We start from the raw sequence: 23,856 nt of genomic DNA on the forward strand, positions 1-23,856 counted from the left end.
ATTAGACAACTAGTGAAATCTGGACTTCAGGGCAGGTTTAAGAGCAATTTGAAAGGATATCTGTAAACACAGCCGCTAAAGCTGCCTTAATTGCTGCCAGAGGCTCAGCCTTCAGCAGCTTCCGGAGCCATGGGTACAAAGGAAATGCCACTGCTGCTCTCACTGTTAGTCAAAGATGCTGATCTGGCACGTTTTCCTTTTGAAAAACTACCAGTACACCAAGCTACTAACAAAATGCACCAAGAAAACGGACACATACCCTGGCACTTTGCCTGTTGGCTTTTTTCTCCTCGTCAGGAAGTGGTGGCATTGGGTAGGGGTATTTTCTGCTGGAAGCAATAGATCCAGTGGATGAAGATGGAGACTTTGCAGGAGATAGTGTCCTGAGATGTTGAAACACACAAAATAAATGTGATGTCTTTGGGTCTCAGCACTGCAACAGCAACTGCCATTACTCTGAAGCTTGGTTCAGAACCAAGTGTATAGCTTATTATTAGCTCAATATTGGGGGGGATAAAGTTGTTTGATCTGTAGTCTAATAATTTCATTATATGAACAAAGGTATTTTATAGCTTTCAGGAACATTGGAAGAAAAAAACAGGATTTCCTACCTCTTATTAGAATTGTATTGCATAACCAAAATGATTTCTTAAAACTTTTTTCTATAATACTGTAATTAATCATTATAAAATTAACACACCAAATCTGCAATTGAATAAATACAAAACTAAAAGACAGGCATGGCACTATGAAGTCTAAAATAGAAACAGTGATTGTGTAAATACAAGCTGAACAATGTCTTCTGCCACTGACTAAATGGTAATTATCAGTGTCTGTATGTATACCTTACACATCTCCTACATTGATACAAACATAGCAAATAAATCTATGATTTTATAACACATTAATTTACACAAATGCATGCACTTGGAGGCCAAACTGTTAGTTGTGAAGTAACAAAGGCATATACAAAGTGCTAATAACAAATTATTAGACATGCAAGCATCATACAGTGCATATTGTTCCAGCCAAAGAAAGAGTCTGATGAGAATATACAAAAATGGACTGATTAGTCAATGGCAATCAGCATTTCTGTACAAGGTGAGTAGAGTAAGCAGGAGCAAGTAAATGTTTGTATCACATGAAAGGCATTCTTTTCATGTCAATAAGGCAGCAGCACATTATTGACTGAAATTTTATACCCAAGAAAAACTCTTATGCTTCTGTTTTGAGATTCTGCACTTTTCCCACTTGAGAGGTTCCTATTAGGCTCTAAATCTGGGCAGAATAAAAGCAGGAGGAAAAGCCTCAAAGTGGAAAAAATGATTTAACCTTGTTTTCTTGTTCTGTTCTGCAGACTGAGGGCATCTTTCAAAGGAGGCCTCTCACTAGTGTAGGTACATCACCGAGACCTTCCCCGAGCACTGCTATCTACTGTCTTCTGAACTTAACGTGTCCCTGAAGATGGAAGGTCTCTCTCAGTTTCTAGAGACAAGTCTTCCAAGGCCCTCAAATAAAGCAGGAGGCTGCACGTTGTGCAGGTGTAGACCCCAGTGATGAGCACCATCACTGATACCAAAGAGCCACAGGAACGACCCCAGCAGACAGCCTGACATCCCTGGCTTCTGGATTTGCAGGATCAGGTCCTTTCACTCAGAGAGGATTGCAGACAAGGTGGGGACTCTTTTGTTTCTGGAATTGCTTTGTATACCTATTATATAAGTGAAATTAATTTACCTTTAAATAGTCATTCTTTTGTTTTGGACTACTACATGAATTTTTTATGTCTGTAGCTCCCTGTAACAACACACTCTCTTATCTCCCATACAAACAATGACCTATGGTGGGCAGAAGCCACAAGATGTCAATGGAAATTATAAAGTGACATCTTTCCAGTCTGGCTCACAATGCTCTAGTGCCTCATGCTGTACCTTCTAAGTTCAACGGCCCGTAAAAGATTTAGGTTAGTACAATTCTCCAAACACTGAAGAGTACATCTTCCACAAATGCACTTTGATCACCCACTAAGATGAACTGGACATATACAAACATTTTCAGGAAGAAAATGGTAAACAGCTACTGCATTATAAAACAAAATGTTCATATGTCCGGCAACACAGATCTGGGCACCAAACTGCATGTGCAACATAACAGGGTTGTTTATTTAAATAAAATCCAGGGAAAGGTTTTCAACAGTGCGTTGCTGTTCTCTACCCAAACAAGCCCTCTCATCTGTGCACACCCTTGGACTGATGAAGATCACTAACAAACTATTAGTGGATCTAGAATCAAAAAAAACAAAGAGAGGAGGAAGAGGGAAAGATAAGGAAAGCAGATTTTACATATTATTAGTAATCTATTACTCACAAATTTTGCCCCACAGCTGCAGAAGAATTTGAAATCTTCATGGTTAAATTTATAACAATACATCTGGAGTTCAGAGGGAAGGAGCTGGGAGGTATGACATCTGACTTGGGCAAGCCCTGTCAGAAAGCTGTTTATCCAAGGAGGGAGTACACAGAATGAAGGCATCTCCCATCCCTTGCACAAACATTGCCTCCTGCGCACCACAGGCTCTTCCCACAGGTTAGACACCACAAGAGAAGGCCATGGTGAGAGGGAAAGTCATGGCCAATATACCTGTCCATCAACCTGAGCAGGTGATCCTAGAAATAGCAGTAATGCCCCCAGGGACGGGGCACCTTGAACATTTTCTTTGCACGGCAAGTTCTCAGACCAGGATCACTAGCTGAGCCTGTAGCCAGGTAGCTTTGCACCATAAGTCAAATGCTGCCTTTTCAAAAGATTTTGAAGCCTGGACCTCCAGTGTAGCTGCCTACATTTCTTAATTCACAACCCCGCTTTGCATTGCCAGCTCACCCATATTTTGCAGGCCTAACTGATGCGCACATTGCTGTTCACCTGCATGTGCAAAGCTACAGCCAAATATACTGAGAATGCAGTTGCACACATAAAAGAAATGACCTTGCCCTCCCCTCACAGGCCCTCACACCTTATTTCTGCTACACAAGTTCTGTACTTGTTTATGCCATCTTTAGTGTCATCTACTGAGACCGTAAAAACATATCACCACTACAAATATGCTCACAGATCTTAGGATGCGTCTTGTGTGACAAACATAGTTGTTTCAGGTGTTTTGACCATTTTTTCTGCCCTGCAATTGTGTATGTGCTGTGTATCCCAGATTTACATGTACTTTAAATGAGAAAGAGCCAGCATGATCTTTCTCATTTATAGGATGGAAAAAAGACAGCATTCAGGGACACTTGCGGGTAATGCTGGGGTTAAAGGTAGGCAAAACTTTGCAGTTTGGTCACAGGTGGGATTCATATAGCTTTCACTGGGGTTTCAGTTCTCCTGCTATCACATCCATTAGCTTTCATGCCAAACCTTGTTTCCAGCTAAAACTTACACAAAAAACTAGGAAAGCAGACTGCGTTGCAGTGTGTATTCTGCCCTGTACACACTATGGCAGCTTCAGAGGTTTTACCACCAACTCCAAATAAAGCCATGCACCTCAATGCACTGCAAGAATTCTCATTTCTGACCAGACAGAAAGATGTCGAGATGATGTGCTCATCTTCCTGTCCTGGGAACTAAAACCAAGAGTGTGGGGAGACTGTGCTAGGATTCGCAACAAAACACTGGCAGCAGGAGGACATCTGCATGTGCTCTCCTACAGCCAGGAACCTGACTGCTCTGCCTTCTTGTCACCTAAATGGGACAGTGTTTGCCCACAAGAGACAGTGTGAAATGTGTCACCTGGTCCCACAACAAAACATCTTGTGATTTTAAGTGTCACTTTAGCTGAACACAAGGCAGGTGGCCCTGTCAAATCTGAGCTGTTCAAAAGCTGTGACTGAAATAACAATGAAATCCACTTAACATTCAACCTGGCAAAAGCATTTCAGGTCCAAATGTAGATGCTATCAGCCTAAACTGACCTTCGCAACCACAGGTTCAGCTCTTTGTAGAATATGATCAGCCTAAATTATCCTAAACTAGGAAGCTAGGATATTCCAGGAACACTGCTGTGGCTTAACATTTTAAATGCAGTTCCTTTTAAAAACCACAGATGTGTGCTAGTTTCCTCATGAAGTGCAGCAGCAGAGGGGAGGCTTGGCTGGTGGGTGGCTACAGAAAAGGCAAAAGCTGTGGCTTGAGCCATCCACTTTAAGCCCTGCATGGCAATGCCACAGAAGCAGGCACCCTCATGCTTTTAAGAATCCTTCACACTAACTCTTCAAATGAAATCCTGCTCTCGCTGACACCGATAGGCACTTTTTATCATTGCTTTAGCTGTAACAGGGAAAAAATCTTCTTTTCTTTAAACACAGTCTTAAGCTGCCTCAGCAAGAGCTGGGAGCTAATGCCTGGTCACAGCTCTGGCCTCAGCTGGATGCTCACAGAGGAAGGCAATGGACCTCACAGAGCAGCACAGCCAATTCTGGCTGATGATCAGCTGAGGAGGAGCTCAGAAGAAAACAAGGAAGAAAGTGACAACGTCAAAGCACAGGAAAAAATGGAGGGAAATGGACAGCCTGTTGCATCCTGCCCTCCCTGCTCCTTGCCAATGCCTTTCTGATGTGAGATGGCCACTTTCCACCTTGAGTCTCCATCTAAAAAATTATTTTCTTTATAAACTATTTTTATCCTTAAACAACTTCCATAGAATCTAGGCTGCTGTAAATATTTTCATTAAATCAAATGTAGGCAGCTCAGTGCTTCAGAAGGTGCCTTCTAGTCTTTTCTGTCTATAGTTACTACAGAAATGCCACATTTTGGAATTCTGACATTTTATTTTCTGGTGTCATCATGGTTCCTGACTCTTTAAAATAATCCTTAACCACATTTAATAAGGTCAGTCTGTGTAGTAGCCACTGTAATTGGCAGTAACAAAGTAAGTAGTAGTATCACACTGGTAAAAATGCTTGGCTTGCAGCAAAGCCGAAATCAGGGCAACATTTTCTGCCTGGGGTTATTGCTGAGGTTACACAGCTATGGCCTGGCACATAAAATTAAAATCTAGCCTAGAATTTGAGCAGTAAAATGAGATTTTTCTTTACAGATCTTATTTTCTTACAGAAGGGAATCCCACAGCTGGGACCTTTCTGGCACTAGAGACACGAGCTACTACTACTGTTACTACTACTACTACTACTATCATTAACAAGAAGTAATTATATAGAAATACCCAATAGACTTGTACACTAGGAAAAGAAAATAAAAACTAGGACACTGGGTGTCAGAGAGACAAATTTTGATTTATATAGGATTTTTTTTAAGCTGATGCAGAAAGTCTTTCTGATGAATAATATCTCTGTTTTCCAAAAATCTGCAGTGTTCCTAGGAATTATAGGCAGTGTTTTCATCTTTTCTCTTGATTCTACTTCAATTCTACCTGCAACAGCACCGATCATCAACACATTATTCCTACAACTATAGGGAGATAAGCAAACCAGCAGTGTTACTTTCAAGACATCTTTAAAAGAAAAGAGAACTCAAAGATGATTAGCAACAAAAATACCACTCATCTTATTATCTGGTGTAAATGTGTTATCCTGAGCTATGATTCCTAAAAAGTACATAACACCTGGAGAGCCCGACTTCAGCCTGACTTTCTGGCTACCAAACAAGATGTTTTGTTTTGTTGGTGGAATCACTTCACAGGCTCCAAACCCAGCCACATGATAATCAGACACACCATTCTCAGGGAAGTCTTCTAGTCTGTGAGAGATTAACCAAAACGGCACCTGAGTTTTGGGGAGAAACTGTTCAGCTCAACCTCTCATCCATGGCAACTCATCCCAGGAGAGCATTTGATTCTTTGCCTTCCATAATGTGCCTGCAGAGTACTTCCCCATGGCTACCTCAATTAGTTAGAGCATGCAGGTTTCTAAATTTATTCTGGTCTCTCTCTCATTTCTAAAGCTACTGCTGCAGGCAGTCATTAGTAAGCTTCTATGATGTCAAACTTTTAACTTGTGTTTCATCTCTGCTGATAAGCATTAAGTGACCTTAAAACTCACGTGGGTCAGCTTAGTCCTCATCTACACGCAAAAAAATGTTTGGTTTATCTCAAATACAGTTAGAAGTATGATTCATTCAGAGCAACAGTTGAAAATCCTCACGGGCAGCGTACACTCCCATCAATTTAATCTAGTTACTAAATCAAGATATACTGATAATAAAAAATGAAAACCAAATTAAGAGTATCCACACAGGAATTTCAACCTACTTTAAACTAGTGCTATCTACCTATTCCATCAATGTTCTTGTTTATTGCGATCACAGGGCCTCTGATACAAACACCATGAAGGACAGCTATGGGGTTAGGCTGTGGTGAGTGACTGGTGGTCTTGCCTGAACGACAAAGGCCCAGAGTATATTTTCAGGAAAAGGTTTGCTAATAAAAACACACCTCATTTCTAGTTGTAAGTTTGCCTCATTTCACCTTCCAGTGACTTTTGGTCATTAGCAGTCTTAGTCTGCTAGTCTAAAGGCCTTCCCACAGCAGTTTTGCTCCACATGCAGCTAGGTGGATTTTACGATCAGGTAAGCGTTTAGCAGCTCCATCAAACTGAACAGCTTGAGGCCCTGCAGTCCCTTCTACGGTTTCTCAGGGCTTAGATCTCCCCAGTTCTTGAATGCGCCTGTTGAACTGGACCCAGTATCCCAACACTAAAACCAGCAATAGCAGAACTCCTGGATTCACAGCACACCCTGCCTGAATGTCCAAGCACCAACACAGAGGCCCTACTGATACCAGCTGGTAAAATCACATCCTCCTGTAAGGCTTGGATTCTTGTGTCAGGGATTTTTCCTCCTTGTTCAGGACCAAGATCAGGGCTGGCAGGCTTAAATTTACCTCATTTGCCATACTTCTTTGCCTCTCTGCAACCGATTCTGTGATTTTAGAATTCTCGAAAGCAAACAGATGTTGTTTAAACAAGGGACAATTTTATGCTCTTTTAGAACTTTGGGACATTTTTAGTCCTAAAAATGACTGAACTCCCATTCTGCCAGTGCTACTATTGGAAAATAAGTGTTTCATTAGCATCTTATGATACAACTCCATCACGTTTTTTCCCAAATACACACTGGACATAGTTATGTTTCTGCCTTTTTGTACTATTACTGTTATGCCTACTCCTTCTTACCATCCTTTACTCTTTTAGCTAAAGATATTGCTTTGCATTCTTTTTCTTTCTGTTTCTATAATTCTTGCTTCAGCTTCATCAATTTCTTTCATGTTTTATATTATTTGTCATAAATTGTCTTCCCTTGTCTCCTATGTTAGCTGATTTTTTCAGCTGATGCAAATTTCTGTCTCAGTGGGACTGTGACTTTTGGGAATCTACTGACATGTTCTCAGTCTCCGGATTCATGTATAACAGGTAGGCCAGCCTCATGCACACTTCTTTTTGACTTGGAATGTGTCAAATAATACACATTTCCCCCTCTCAAAAACAAGCAATATTTTGGGTTGAACCCTACACTCACTTGTATCAGATTAATTAGTGATTTGATAAATAGAGCACAAAGTATATTCTCATACATTTAGTTTTCCAATTACAATATGTTAATTATTTCATTGTATACTGATGGTAAAACACCACTACTTTTTATTCTTTTTTCATTTAAATTTTAGTATGCACTATATAAGACAGTGGGTAGAGTCAATGTGTTATGAAACCACTTTCTTCAGTAAATTACATTCTATTTTAGTTAATACTACTTTATTAGTGATAAATATGTCTCATGCCCATAAAACACTACTTAGCATAAAATGATGAGAAAGCTACTACAAGCTATAGATGATGGTGGGAACGCATGCACTACACACACCCTTTTCAATGGCTTCATTAAAACATTCAGAAAAAGAATTGTAAATTGCACATGAAGCCAAAAACAGACATCAAAATGCAGCAAAAGAAGAGGGGCCCTTTGCACCTACAGTAACTTGTATTGATTTATACAAGGTAGGAGTCCCAAGGTATTTGTATATGCTGGAATAGCTCTTAAAAACGATATAGAATTAATTTACAAAATACCTAAAGTATGGTCCTTCAGTGTTTTTATTCACATCTTCTACCCACTTAGCTACATTATATTCTCTTTTGAACCATGGGTTTAAATACCTGCAGAAAGCAATGGAAGGAACAGAGAAAGCAGAAGAACAAGAATAGAAAATCTGAGAACACACAGCACAAGCTTAGCAAGGATGCCTTCATCCCCAAAATGCAAGTGAATATGGCAAATAAATTATGAATGTCGGGTGAGGACTGGGCAACGTGTACAACTGCATGAGAAAATCTGCCCTACAACAAGACTCATATGTTTCATTAATTTGGAAACTCTTTGGGATAAATCATTCACTTTATGTCTTAAGGATAAAATTCACTCCTATGCAGAGGGCCAGTGTTAAGCTCATGGTCTGAATTCCTCTCACAATCTCCAAATAATGATGAAGGGACATTTCGGCTCCAATCCTGCAGTTTGCTTATTGAAGACACATATTTGTACCCATCTAGAATAAATAGCAAGATAATAGCTTAATGAGCACAAAAACTTGGGCTCGGCCCTTTCTACAGGAACAAATTCCAGTCTCGGTGTGTTAAAACGCTTGAACTGTTTGCCACTACAGTTACAATTTTTACACTTATGTGCAAATAACCCTCTGATTTTAAAGTGACCATTTAATTTGGTAGCACCACAAGAAGCTCTAATGGAGGTGGGCTGCAGAGTTTTCTCACGTTTTGTGGAAGCAATGTTGTTACCAAACCCACACTTTTTAGGAAAAAATCTGAGCTGCATACTCATATTAGGTACATGAAAATGATGAAATAAAGATGAGTTTAATTATCCAGCAGTAATATTACCATGGAAGAATACATATTTCTGTGTTCCTGGTTCCTCTTAGGCCCCAGTAACAAAATTAGCAAATTCCCCCCTCCCCTGGTCATGTTAAGAAAAAAAGGCAATGTAGAAACAGGAGTCTGCCTGGTCCAATTTTAAGTTTCTTGTATAAGAATGGCAACAGTTAAAACAATCATTTGTAATCACCATCTCTATATAATAGAGACTAGCACACTCTGAAACAGGAAATAAATTGTAACCAAGCTAAAAGGAAAAAGAAAATTCCTCTTTAGGTTATTTTTTATATTTATGGGCCAGTTCTCGACAATGACCTCACACATGGGAACAGGCCTTGCAAGGGATTGATTAGATGAGTAAAGGTTGGGCCTGATCATGTTGTTCAACCCCCACCGTATTTCAAACCATGTTGATGACAAAAGTGATTTTTTACTTCTTTTGCTCCTTTTTTGCTCTGGAACTTCTCCTCCCCGCCCCGCGCAAGCACAGCCACAGCTTTCAGAAAGTACTCGCCCTCAGCCACAAGTGCTTCTAAGTAGCTTCCTCAGCTCACTTATTTATCAGGAATCAGGAGTGCTTTATGCTTTCCAGCTTGGGTTCTTAGAGAAAGAAAATGTCAAAAGTGGTAGCGCAGCAACAGATGAACTGCAAGTGGAGCAACAGGCTGATGCCAGCATCACCAGGAACTAACAATCTTCTGCTTTAGCTTTAATTGTAGGTGTGACTACACATTTTCTTGTACTTGCTGCAGTACTTTTGACTTGCTTTTTTTCATTTGAAAGGGTCTTTTGGTAACCATGAAACACTCCCAATCTGGCTTCCTGTATTAGAAAACAAAGTGTAAGGTGGTATCAAAGCATGCAGTTGTTGCACAACCATGTTGCAGGGTTTCCTGCATCTGGTTGTATTACAGAACTCCGTTCACCACCTCAATTCATCCATTACAGAAAGGCTAATTCAAGCTACAGCAGACCACTACATGTAACCATTGGAGAGCTCTCAGGTTGTTCCTCCTGGCCACATGTTCCTTAGTGATGGCCAGAAACCATATTTTATTTGAGTGAGAAATTCAGCTTTAAAACACAGGTGTCCTTACAGATAAAAACTACAGCTGGACCAAGAGCTTAATTTGGCTTGCAGCGCAACATGCAACAAGGCAAAAAAACTGGGCTCAAGACTACTCATACTCCTCAGGCTGCGAGGAGCAAGGAGGAAGGTTAGCTAGCGCTGCATCAGCAGGAGCACCTCCAAGCAGTCACGGTGTTTTGCCACAGTGAAATTATTGTATACTGAGGGAAGGGACTTTTCACGGCATAAAATGGCAGCCTAGAATGCAGGGGCAGGTGAGACTGACCTGTGATCCCGACTCCCTGTTTGGGGGTGGTCAGAACCCCCAGAGCTTATGCCTTGGGCCGGGATTTGGTGGGCGAGGGAAAGCCCAGGCTCAGATGCATGGGTTACCCTGCTGCGAAAAGACAATATATAACAGAAAGTCTAAGCCAAAGATGTTTGTATCAGTTATAACAATGAGGAAGACAAATGCTTATAGGAAAAGCAGCGCAAATCAACAAAGGTTAGAATTGCTGTTTGGCAAAATGCATGTTCCCTGGGATCTGTTTTAACACAAGTTCCCAATTAAACTGTCAACTTATTCAGAAAACAGTACATTTTTCAGGAACTGCCCAATGTGCTTTCAACCATCCTGTCAGTGCTGCTCGTGAGGGCTTCAGAGCTCAAACCTTGCTCAGTCTCAATCTATTGCTTGGCTGTATACAAAAAAACTGGGCATAATATGCACAGTTACTGCAGACTCACACCTATATCGAATACTTTTGTAGGCAACTGTACTATTACGCACTTGCTTAAAAAAAAATAATTCTGCAAAAGGTATGGCACAAATGAACCCAAATTTCTAGTGGTTAACTACGCTGTATCTACTATTAACAGAAGAGCAACAGCATTAACCCTTTTCTTCCATCTCAACAAGTAGGCTTCATTGGACTCCAGAGGCTACACAGGTGGACTTTGCAAATGTTGTCTAGCATTTCAGAACAGATTTCAACATTCTTCTATATTTCCCAGAGAAAGTAAGAAAGTAAATTTGTCTGGGAAAAGCCTCCATGATCACCTTTTTGCTTTCCTAAATGAGTGGAGCTGGCTATTCTCAGTCAATTTTCTCTGCTCGCAAGGTAAGTTCTCTCTCTAACCAGAGCCACTGTGCACCCTTGGCAATTCTCTCCATTCCTTATTGAGTTGGCACAGCACATGGATCACTCAGTGGAAGCTCTGTCTCCAAGGGACGACAGACTTGCCAAGGAGACACGGACAAGCCATGCGGTCTCATGCACTCCAAGATAGACACCATTGGGAGAAACAGCACTTTCCCTGCCTGGCAGGTCTCTCCCAGGAACACATAAGTTGTGCTTCATAGAATCACTTCCCTTATGGGCTCCCCCACAGCCCTTGGGAAGTACAAACCTCCTCCCTCTAGCACCAGGGCTGCTGCTGTGTTGAGAGACTGTAATAAGCAGCAAGAAGGAAAGCAGATAATTAGGTGGAATTCAGGAGCACCTTTAAAAGAGAAAAAAAAAAAACTTAAGAGGAAAAAGATTTCCAACTCATACTCTCTGTCTACCCAGTTATTTAGTGCTCCAAAGCTCTCAGAGCAAATGTATAATATACAATCTGAGCAGCACAGAGAAAAGAATATGCTCATTTGGGTTTTTTTTCTTTTACTGAAAACAATATGCTTATCATACAGTTACGTTCACTCCAGGCTAAAAAGAGCTGATCTGGTTTCATTCTTTATGAACCAATTCAGCCCCAACGTACATCTCTGCTGAATGACAGAATAATGGTATCATTAATCTAAACTTTTTTTCTTAAAAAAAACCAACAAATTTTGTTTAAGAAATAGAATTGGAAAATGAAGGAAAGCACAGGACAAGTTTCTAAAGAAGAATGTGCAACCTCGTTTGTATTTTTGGCGGTCTGGTCAAACCAATTTTGCTTTTATCAAGGAAAAGAGAAAATAAGCAGCATAACATTTCAGTAAGAGTTTATCAGCACAAAGACCAAGACCAAAGGGGCACTTGACAGATAAACTCCTCTGAGGGATCTAGGGCTAAAATGTCTGATTCCATGTTGCCATTTTGACCATCCAATGTTATAATTGCAATGCGCATTGAACTATTATTTCTGTAACTTGTAACAGCGGGTCTTCTCTATGAACCTTTCCAAGCCTACTCACCTCATGACAGTGTGTTGCAGGTAGAAGAAAAGTTTCAGAACAAACTCAAAACCCTCAAACCAAAGAAAGCAGGGCCCAGAGAGGAGTTAGCACTATTAGTTTCTAGCAGGGTTGGTATTAAGCCCATTTGCCCATAAAGGTGCAAAGTTAGTACTAATGATACAGGGAAAGGGCATTGTCATTGCCACCGCAGCCAAAGAAAGGGCCATTCCCATGTGGCATATGAGTACTGTATGAGGCGGCCAGTGCTTGACAAGCCCACAGATTATGTTTCCAGCCACTCAGCATTCGTTCATGAAAGAAGCCTGAACCAGCAGGCTGAAGTACATACAAAAGGCTCTTTCCCTATGGGGAGCACTGCACGCATGTGCATACTGCAAGCATTTACTGCTTCAGTAAATGTAGCAAATAAATCAATAAGAAAACAACTCTAAGCCGTACTAGAAAAGTCTGGGGTTCAGTTGCTTGGTAAGGATTCTCAATACCCATTTTTTTCAGGGGTTACTCAAGACTGACTCTTTCAGGCTTATGACGATAAACTTCAGGGCACTCTCAAAGCAGACAGATACCTCTCCTAAAATCTCCAGGCAGGTACACAGAGATACAAATCTCTAACTCTGCAAAGGCCCAACCCAAGGTGAAGACAAGGGTAGGAAAAAGGTTATCAGAAATTCAGTATTGAACCAGGATACACTCAGCAATGGCAGTTTACTGTAGACAAAAGCCTGCAGTGATGGTGCAGGCTGCCACCATCACTGGGAATTGCTATGGGAACGACTGTGAGGAAGCCTACATAAAAAAGAAAATTGATAGTTAATTTGTAAAGAATACATTAAAAAAGGTTGAAATACATTAGCCAAACCGTTTACCAGATTATCACTCAGCAATCAGAATAGGCCGCAGAACAAAAACGTGGCTGTCTACTTTCCATTACTCTTAATCTCCATCTACAAAACACAAATATGGAAACTGTACTTTTTGGTTTTGCTTTTATAAGTTCAGACTTACTCAGTTGAATTAGACCGTGGCCTAAATCTTTTGCCTCTGACTTTCTTTCTGTTTCCTCCTATATTACCTGAAAAAAATCAAAGGATAAAGACAGGTAGTAAAACAACTTGAAACTCACCTGCATCCCAGGTCAAACTCTATATTCCCTTTGCACCCCCAGCAAAAGACTCATTACCTCATTAACTTTAACCATCTAAAGTCACAGGTCAGTCCCTCTTGATTTACTTCAGACCAGCTAAACTTGACACTTAGGAGATCTTTCTCTGCTTTTTGTAGCAACTATGTAGAGCAAAGAACTCCTTAATTTCAGTTTTCATTTGAAAAAATCACTACACTTCAGGAAAAACACTAAACACTGCCTAATAAAATCACAGTAGTCGGCAAGTATGAAAAGACTTCTTCCTCTCCCTCCTGTTAGCTCACACTGGAGTATGGGAGAAATTAAATGTCATTTCTGTGTGACAAAGCACTGTGCAAAAAAAAGAAAAAAACCACCAACTTGTGGAGGATGCTGGCAAATCCAAATTCCAGGTTAATGACAATTAGCACAACTTTAAGGAATCATGCTGCTGTCTAAGATCAGCTAAACTTTCAGCAGAGCAGCAATGGCCTAGAGGCTGGTTTCCACTGTGGCCAGCATAGAGGTTCACACTTACCTTGCCAAGAATTACTCCTAGGCCTCCCATTTTCACATATGTCTGAAATATGTTTTGTGTCTGGGATCCTTTCACTCCAGGAATGAGATAATCCATTTGACCTGGAATAGGAGGGCTTAGATGTGGTTACTGTTAAGGGTACTGCCTCACATCAGTGTTAGCCCAGCAGTTCAGAGAGTCACATTCCCAAGGCCAGTGACATAACACAGCCTAAGGTCTGTCTGCACTAGCAGAGCACCCAGGATCTCTGGTTAAACCTTGCACTTACACTTAGCAGCTTTCGCTGCAGCAGTTTGGCATTGCTCACTTTCAAGAGCCAGGCTACAGCACTGCTTTCTCACAGATCTGCTGCTGAAAGTACAAACACAAGCACGCACCAGATTTCCTGTGGATTTGCAGCATTGCCCCAGTTCTTAGCTGGAAGATGCTCTTCCAACTGTGCTTATATCGAAGTTTTTTTATCCCACATTCAAGCACAATGTGCCTGCAGGCTGCCCACTGCCTCCTCCTGAAGCTGCAGGAATGCTGGGACTGCTTCCCTCTCCCCACCGCTACCAGTCTCAGGGGCCCAGGAGTCTGTGATGAGCATCCTCCCACCCACAGCTTGTAGCTCCAGTGGAGAGATAACTCTGCCTCCTTTCCACTAATTCTGAATTTGGTTTACATCTTGTCAGCCAGTCACTATAGTATGTACGTCTAATGCTAAACTCAAAGCCAAAATCAGTCTTTGTATCTAGGTGTTTGGTCCAAACTAAAGTTTTTTCTTCCTCTGGAATTCCCCCTAAGAGCCAGGATGTGTGTGGTGATAGCTAATACACCGGGGTTTGCAATGGACTCCCTCCTGTTGAGCTAAGTCTGCTGCTCCCCTGCTTGCCATGAGATTTACAACTACTTCAAAAGAGAAGAAAACAACAGGAAGTTGGTAAGTGGTCAAAAGTGATGGCTTCTTTATTACAAAGCAGTTTTGCTTAAAGGAACTCTCTCTCTAGTTTCTAAGTCTGGATACTCTTGCATTTTTCAGCCTCTGCTTTCCTTAGAGGGCAGGCATCTAAGACACGCTCTTCAGTTTCCAGAAGGCCCAGGCTAAACGCAGCCACACTGAAGTAAGCCCAGGGTTTCATGAATTCAAATTTACTTACAACATGAAAGGTCTGAGAACCAACAGATACACTGACAGACTTTAATCCTAAGCATAGCCTCCTAGAAGTCTATTTTCAGATTCAAGAATGCCTTGCTATACAGTAGGTTTGGTGTTTGCTATCTCATTAACAGCAAGAGTTATCATAAAGTTATGTTTTAATCTTTGAACATCATCTGAATATCAACCAATGCTTCACAGTGCTTTCCAGCATGGAGAAGACCTGGCAGATAATGGCCCAGTTACTCTAACATCTCCCAAAAGATGCAATCTAAATCTGCACATAGAGCAAATCTAAACCAGTTTGGAAGCTAGGAAATAGCATTCTGGGCATTCAAATGGAAGGACTATGTAGGGTCCATTACAATGTTAATGGACTACTTGTCAGACTCACTTTTCAAGACTTGACAGTGGCACAACATACCCGAACTGGCAGTGGGGAACAACAAAACTCTCTAGTACAGACAGACCTTAGAAACCATTAGCTCTTTGAAACAAATAATAAAGAGAGACACATGAAAGAAATGAAGTATGAAAAGACACATACAAGTAAGAAACAGGTTAAATTACATTAATTTTAAAAGATTTTTTCTTTCTTAACTGGTATTTGAACCTGCTTATACAAAGCTATGAAAACTTGCTTTCCCAAGACTTTTTCAAAATTTTATCCGAATAAGAAAATATTCTCCAACACAAACAGTGCATCACTTAAGGCTTGCTCCCCTAAAAAAAAGAACAAACTATCGACTCTCATATCTAAAAATCTGAATTTAAAAATTAAAAGTAATTAATTAAACACTACTATAGTTTTCCTTATAACATATTCATTAGAACAGTATGAATGAAGTTGCATACAGTATGAAGCTGCTATACCCAGATAGCAAATGTCACTGCAAATGTATCCCTCCCACACATTCTCTTTACTTTCTTCGAAATAACCAGAAAGAAGATGGTTTCATCAACTGCACAGTTACTGACTGCTCGGCAAGACAAGAATAGAGAATTGCAGTTTTCTTAGGAAGCAGTTCAAGACTGTCTATTCCTCCTACAATATACTGCTTCTCAGAAGTTGTTTTCAAGTGCTAGCTGGAGATTTTCTTCATTAAAGAATCTTTAACTGCAGAGGGATGGTGAGCATCATGACCTAATGACCTCAGCAATTACAAATGACTCGTAACGCTTTTTAATGACTTTTCCATTTTGAAATGTTTGGGCTTTTTTTAATAACTGGAACAATAATAAAATTAGTGAAATCTCATCAAGGGTAAAATCTAATGTCCTCCTTAGTTACTCATAACAGCAAGCACAAAACTACAGAAAGTCTTTGTAAAATTATCTTCTAAGATAACACGTGGTGACTATTCAGTATACCAGTCCAGTAAGTGGACTAAAATGCATTCACCATCATCTTTAATGTGAGACAGTAAGAATATTATGCAGAAGTCTAGGTCAACTAGGACAAATAAAGACAAAAAGAACATACTTAACAGTTTCTGTTTATAGCTATTATTGAAACAAGACAGTGTTCCTTTTCTTTGATTACATGACTATGATTTTAAAAATTGTCGGGTTTTTACTTAATTTTTTTTTGAGTCAGTAATTATTATTACAGTCTACTTGAGAACAATTCTCAAGTGGGGCAATGATGAAAATGTGATTAACTGATAATTGGTTTACAATGCAAAACTTGTTTAATCTGGCCTATTCATAACAATTAGCCACTCAGGGCATGTGAAAAAAAATCAGTAATCAAAGCACAAAGGATGCTATTTCACACATTCCACAAAGAAAGAAGAAAGACTCAAACCTGCTGCAAAACAATGAAATGTTCTGACTAATGGAATAATGGGTGATGGAACAGGTAGAAATCTGAAAATGCGACAGAAAAGCAGACCTCTTCTTAGAACTAGATGCAGAGTTTGTGCTGACTCCAGGAGGCATGTCGCTATAAAAAGAGTCGGCCTCTCCAGGCTTTTTTACATAATCTCCCTGGGGTATTTGTCTAAAGTATAACAAACATTGTAGAGTCAGAAAACATGACAGGCACAAGCACACACAGAAACATGCACAAATATTAGTTTAAAAGAAAGAGGCAAGGCTAGCAATCCTCAAGGAAACTGTTAACCACACAAAATAAACCTATTAATAAATACTTCAACCATCTGAGAGAAAACTCCTGCATATTTCTAGTATGTGCAGAAAAGTGGATTGTGTGGTTTTGGTAGGGGAAAACAAGGAACATTTCACTGATAAACTCTAGTCATAGCTTTCAAAGTAAATAGTTTGTGGTTCTTGATACATTGGATAACCAAGTTCAGACTTCTCAAATGGCTCATTGCTCCATTGCTTTGGTTGTGAAAAGCATTGCCACGTGCAGTACAAATACTGCAGCATGAGCTGAATGCATGCCTGGATCAAAAATGAGTTCAGGAAGTGAATGCTTTTTTCTTTATGAGATAGATGCTTTCCACTTAATTTTTGTGATCACTACTGAATACAAGAATAGCAATCTGCTGAGTCGTTTAAACCTCAGGAGAAAACCCTCCAGTTTATTAACTGTTCTCTTGTGCAGGGAAACTAATGCCAGTGCCAGAGGTTCTCAGCTACTCCAGACACCACAACAGACTCAATCTGCCAAGACACATAAAATTAATGCTACTCACATCCAACAATAGTTTATACTTTTCCAGTACTAGAAGCTTTTGGTGCATAGAACTACCTATACATTAGAATGCCTTCATCAAGTCGTGCAACACTTTTAGAGACAGTGAAGTCATTGCCAGCAGGAAAACTGTTGTGGAAATACTACAGTTGCACTTCCACCAAGTTGAAAAATCCTCCCTAGTACATGTACCAACTTCCAAAGTTTGCTATATCATAACATCAGCAGCTTAGTTAACTATTCAGCCTTGCATTTTCCAAGGCCTCCTTGCTTCAGTCTGCCTCTATCAAGATGCACATTTATCAGAAGGTATCCTGAAGTATTTAAAATATATAATTATATGGCACAGAAATCATTAGTGTAACACAGTACTTCCACACTATTTCTTCTAACGCCTCGTGAGTCTCAGTTCTTGTCCCATTCTTCATCCAGTACATTCAACAGTGCATTCAGAATTGACTCAATATCAGCAGCTCTGCTCCCCAGGGTTCCTCCAGCAAACTGCCCTCATACTACCCTGTCAGAAATAACTTCTCCCACGTACCTGTGCCCTTTAAGCCACACTATCCCAGTTGGCAGAATACTTGCTAATTTGCTCTTTTTGTTATTTTCAGTTTATTCATTTCAGTTGCTTAGCACCACCAAATATCATTCCTTACATAAGGCTCAAAAATGCCACAATGGCTTGCTTTCATCTTTATTTAAGGACTAATCATTGACAACGGGGACAAAAAAGCACATTCTGGACACTCTAGCAGATGTCTGTTTTTTCCATTTATGGAGCATTCCTTACAAATAACCAGAATTATTTTACCTTGAAGTCAGCCTACAGAACTTCATTTACTGCATGAAGGAGACGTTATTAAATACCTACATCATCAAAAGACTCAGCTGATGCTGGTTTCTACTCTCCATGCCCACAGACACAGCTGCATACTAACTGCATGTTCAGAGTTCTCTATCCATATACTAACTTCTTGAGATGAGGGAATTTGAAAAATTCCAAGATTCACTAATTTTCCAACACGAATATATATGGGGCAGTCTCCCTCCATATTCTGAGGGAGACTGCTCTGCCCTCAGCCAATACTGAAACATCCACAGCAGAGTGACTCAATGGCCATGTTAGTCCATGCTTGCAGATACACACTGTACCACAGAAGAGCACCAAACCCTGAAATTCTACCTTCCTTGTGCTGGGTGACATTTACTACCTACCAACCTCTCCAGAAGACTGGACCTCAATAGCTTTGTATTTTGTCTGTTCCCGTTCCTGTGACCTTGTAGTACACAAACAGCACTTGTCAGAGCTTTTCGGCTTTTTGCAAGTATTTTGAGCCTGGCAGAGAAAGCGCTGCACAGGTAGAGGAAATGGAGAACAAGCACAACAGGCAGTGGCAACAAACAAAGCAGCAGCTTGGACTAGGAGGTGGTGATACAGGCAGAAAACAGGAGAATTTGAGAAACCCTCTTATCTGTGGGGGACTGGGAGAGGAAGGAGCCAACTGGTTTCCAGAAGACCAATCTGCAGGCAGATGACTGATGATAGGGAGGTAGTCTTCCAAGAGTCAAACCTGAGTCACAAAGAACTGTTTGGGTTTTGGCCACAAGCTTCAAATGGTGAAAACTCAGTCTTGTGCTGAAGACAGTACTGTGCTTCAGCTACAGATCAATCGAGCAGGGTAGTGGGAAGGAATGGGCTCTTCATTCGCACAGTAATTTAAACGCATCATATTTTTAACTGGAAAGCAGTTCCAGGAATGAATTTGTCTCAAAAGGATCCTGAACATCATGTTAATATTAATTATTCAATTCTCAGACTCCCGAGAACACTTTCATCTCTAATAGCAGTTTTCAGTCTCTCTTATTGGAAATATTCTCCTATTTTCCTGAATAAAATAGTCTATGTCAGATGTATACATTGCATTTGCTACTAAGTCCAGTGAAATCAGGATTTCGAGCAATGCCTTTATAAAATAAATACCAATTTCATACATTCAAGCAAACAGTCTTTAAAATATGATAATCCATCACTATATTTTCCTTATAGTGATCACTATATTTTCTTTACAGCATGTAAATGAGCAGGAGAGAAGAGCTATTTTCAGAACTTTCTAATATACATCACACTACTTCAATCACATACCTCTGTCTTCTGTAGTTTCTTTCCATACAAAGAGAAGAGAAAGAAAGAATGAGTTATCAGTATGCAGATATACATGGTCAGTAAGAGAAAAAAAATGTAAAGAGAAAAGTAATGTATACAGAATTAAATTTTTGCTTAAAATATCTCAACAGAAAACACTTCTGAAATAAACATACTCATATTATGGTTGGACTCGATGATCTAAGAGGTCTTTTCCAACCTAGTGGCTCTATGATTCTATAAATATACTAAATCAGAATAAACAAGGAAAATATCTTCATGTTGACAGCTATAGTCAGCGCTGAGTTGCAAGTGCAGTTCATGATGAGTTTAAGTCTGTTCACTGTGAAGTGGCCAGTGAAAGCTGCACTTTTGCCCTCTACCTCCAAAAGCTAATCCCATTGGCTAGATGTGATTTCAAAATGAGGCCTTAACTTTTGAAATTGTACTTAGAAGATTTTCAGATACTGCCAGACGCTGAGGCAGTATAACCTACCTTTTTATTATCCTAATCTTCATGCTTTTTTCTCAAGTGCCTATTTCCCTACATATTTTTTTATCTGCCCTCAGCTTACCTCAGTCTAACAAACCAGCAGAGGACGTGCCAGTTCATTATGCCAAACTGGTGGGGCTGTGTCCCAGCTACAGCACTGCCTGCAGCTGAATCTACCCTGCCCTCCAAGCACACCAAAGACCTGTGGAGGAAGGACTTCAAGCGTCAATCTCATCTAAAGAGAGGTGACAAATAAAGCACCTTGAATCTTTTTTAAATACATAAACCTTTCTCTCTTACCAAAACACATGCCTGAGTTAATTTCAGATTAAGCTGAAATACAATCATAGAATCACAGAATAGTTTGGATTGGAAGGGACCTTAAAGATCATCTACTTCCAACCCCCCTGCCATGGACAGAGACATCCCACTAGATCAGGCTGCCCAAGACCCCATCCAGCCTGGCCTTGAACACCTCCAGGGATGAGGCAGCCACAAACTCCCTGGGCAACACGTTCCAGGGCCTCACCACTCTCATAGTGAAAAAATTCTTCCTAATGTCCAGTCTAAATCTGTCCCTCTCCAGTTTATACCCCTTCCCTCTGGTCCTGTCCCCACAAGCCTTTATGAATAGCCCCTCTCCAGCTTTCCTGTAGGCCCCCTTCAGGTACTGGAAGGTCGCTATAAGATCTCCTCGGAGCCTTCTCTTCTCCAGGCTGAACAAGCCCAACTCTCTCAGCCTGTCCTCGTAGGGAAGGTGCTCCAGCCCTCCGATCATCTTTGTAGCCCTCCCTCTAGAGCCGTTCCAACAGCTCCATATCCTTCTTATATTGAGGATTCCAGAATTGGACACAGTATTCCAGATGAGGTCTCACAAGAGAGGAGTAGAGGGGCAGAATCACTGCTCTTGACCTGCTGGCCACGCTTCTTTTGATGCAGCCCAGGACACGGTTGGCCTTATGGGCTGTGAGTGCACGTTGCCAGCTCATGTCGAGCTTCTCATCGACCAGCACACCCAAGTCCTTCTCTGCAGGGCTGCTCTCAAGCACGTCATCCCCCATCGTGTACTGAAAAAGGGGATAGCCCCAACCCAGATGCAGGACCTTACACCTGGCCTTGTTGAACCTCATGAGCTTCTCAGAGGCCCACTTCTCCAGCCTGTCCAGGTCCCTCTAGATGACAACCCGTCCTTCTGGAGTGGCAACTACACCACTCGGCTTCGTGTCATCTGCAAACTTGCTGAGGGTGCACTCAATCTCGCTGTCAATATCATTGATAAAGATATTGAACAGCACCGGTCCCAGTATGGACCCCTGAGGGACACCACTTGTCACCGATCTCCATCTGGACTTTGAGCCATTGACCACTACTCTCTGAATGTGACCACCCAACCAGTTTCTTATCCACCTTACCGTCCACCCTTCAAATCCATCTCTCTCCAATTTAGAGAGAAGGATAACAATTTGTTTAGGAAGCTTATAGTTAAATGCTTTACTGACTGACTGAAGGTTAATCTTGCTAAATTTACTTCATCGTTAGGAGAGATTTATAATCAAATCAGACTGTATTCTTGTATTTCCTTTGCCAGATACAGTAAGATCATAATCTGATCATATACAATAAAATAACTAAAGAGGAAATAAATTTCAAAAGAGGATCAAGCTCTCCAAAACCACATACACATGTAATAATTGCCTGAAAAATGTTAATACTATAAACATTTCCACTGTGTAAATATGATCCAATTTGGGTTATTTTTAGACTATGTTTGAATCGTTCTTTTCATAACATAATACGAATAACATAAATATGAACTAAACATATTTTAAACTATTAAGAAGAATGCAATTTACTTACTTGTAACCCCAACCAGTTATTCCTAAGATGAGAGCCAAAACTAAAATGATGCCAGCAATAGCCCCTATTATTATATTTGTGCTAACAACACCTAGAAACACAAGAAAGGGGAAAAATACACAAGGTTTTAGGAGAATAATATACAGAACCAGTAAATGCAGTTTTTCAAGAACCTGCTTGGACAACTTTTGCTAAGTTGATTAATTGTAACCAATGATACAATCTACAACTGTAGCATGGGCATAAAAAGATAATTTGTAAATCAAGCTCTGATCTCTTTGTCCACTTCCCTTAACTGAACAACTGCTATATGGGAACATTGTGCCAGGTATGCCCATATAATGTTATCAATATTAAAATATTAAGATGCTGTAGCTTACATCCTTATAACCAGCCTGGCAAATACATGCTTACATTGGATTAAAAGTGACATTTTTCTTTCTTTTAGCTCAAACCACTTCCATAGCTAACTAAACTAATGAAAAGAGACATTCTGGAAGATGGTAAAACTGTTGCTCATGCAAGGATTTATAATGATAAATAAATAAAACTCATTTTTCCACAATATATCTTTATCTTGTATGAAAGCGTAGAGATGAATGAAAACTTTCACTCAAAAAAAGTAGAAGTCTAAAATTTGTATGCCAATATTCTGCATACCTGCCATATAATAAAAATTGACTCTCACATAAAAGCAAATCATGTAAGCCACATTACCTTTTCCACCTTGATATAAAAAGTCCCAGTAGCTTTTAGCTTGTCCTAATCTATACTTAATCAGGCCACTCAGATGACTGGAACAAGCAAGGTATCTGCCCTGAGAGGTGTACTGAGTGCTTGTGAGTGGCACCACTGGCATCTAGAGCCAAGTCAAAGACCTCTATTCACAGACATGAAGTCCTTCGGATGTTGGAGGAAGGGAAAGGAATGAGGCTCCTAATGATGCATCCTGTTGTATGCTAATTGAAAGAGTAGGAGATTTAGCCTTGCTTAACTATGCTTCGTCAAATCCAACCTTCTCCAGTTATTGGTAACATACCTTTGTTGATGGCATCTTTATCAAAAAACATATCATCCTTGATGCGTGAACTGCAGTCATCTCCTCCCCAGAATCGGTCACAGACGCACTTTATTTCATTGCTACAAACCTGCAGCCAGAAGTGCAGCTCAGAATAAAATCACAAAATTAATCTATTCCCGTAATTAATACCTACACTATAGGTACAGTTCTATAGCATCGATTTGGACTGCATGCAAAATTTTGCAGAACGTTTTTAATATACAGTAATTTTTAATTTATGTTACATAAAAATATTAAATGTATTCTTCTACTTCATATAAAAATAAGTGTAGTAAGTATCAAGTACTTTAATATATTTTAATGTAATATATATTTAATAGAGCCATTTATAATTGCTTTGGGAGACTCTGAACTTCAATGGCTTTATTTTTTCCAAAATATGATTAAGTGGTTGACTTCAGATAAAAAAGGGAGTTTAAATGCAGTGTAAAAGTGAAAAGATGTTATGAGAAAACAATTCCTTTGATCTCAGCTCAGCCATAGGGACACTGTTTCAAACTGTGTGAGGGACTAACCAACTGGCCAGGGCCACAGCAAAGCTACAGGCTGTGCAGTAGGCAAAAAAGTTGCCACTAGCCAAGAGGCAGCTCACTGCCCTCTTCTTCAGAGCAAAGTAACTTTCAGCCAACAAAATCCAACAACCTTATGAACATTCTCCGCTGTTGAC

General features: G+C 40.2%; 1 protein-coding gene across 8 annotated transcripts in view; it reads right to left on the minus strand.

Annotated features, from left to right (window-relative positions):
• ADAM22 (ADAM metallopeptidase domain 22) overlaps positions 1–23,856 on the minus strand; it is a 139,368-nt gene that overhangs the window by 10,798 nt on the left and 104,714 nt on the right. For 2 of the 8 annotated variants that reach the window (XM_054057624.1, XM_054057630.1), the window contains 8 exons: positions 23,148–23,256; positions 22,109–22,199; positions 19,759–19,776; positions 16,845–16,952; positions 13,813–13,913; positions 13,157–13,223; positions 8,076–8,162; positions 260–383 (listed from right to left, as the gene is read on the minus strand). In XM_054057624.1, the coding sequence (XP_053913599.1) occupies positions 260–383; positions 8,076–8,162; positions 13,157–13,223; positions 13,813–13,913; positions 16,845–16,952; positions 19,759–19,776; positions 22,109–22,199; positions 23,148–23,256 (705 nt within the window). Of the gene's footprint in view, positions 1–259; positions 384–8,075; positions 8,163–9,644; positions 9,720–10,252; positions 10,364–13,152; positions 13,224–13,812; positions 13,914–16,844; positions 16,953–19,758; positions 19,777–22,108; positions 22,200–23,147; positions 23,257–23,856 lie in introns of those variants that run through there. The other 6 variants (XM_054057631.1, XM_054057626.1, XM_054057625.1 and 3 more) reach the window with 6 other exon arrangements.

Source organism: Cuculus canorus, chromosome 2 (genome assembly GCF_017976375.1).
Source record: "Cuculus canorus isolate bCucCan1 chromosome 2, bCucCan1.pri, whole genome shotgun sequence".
In the NCBI taxonomy this organism is placed as follows: Eukaryota; Metazoa; Chordata; class Aves; order Cuculiformes; family Cuculidae; genus Cuculus; species Cuculus canorus.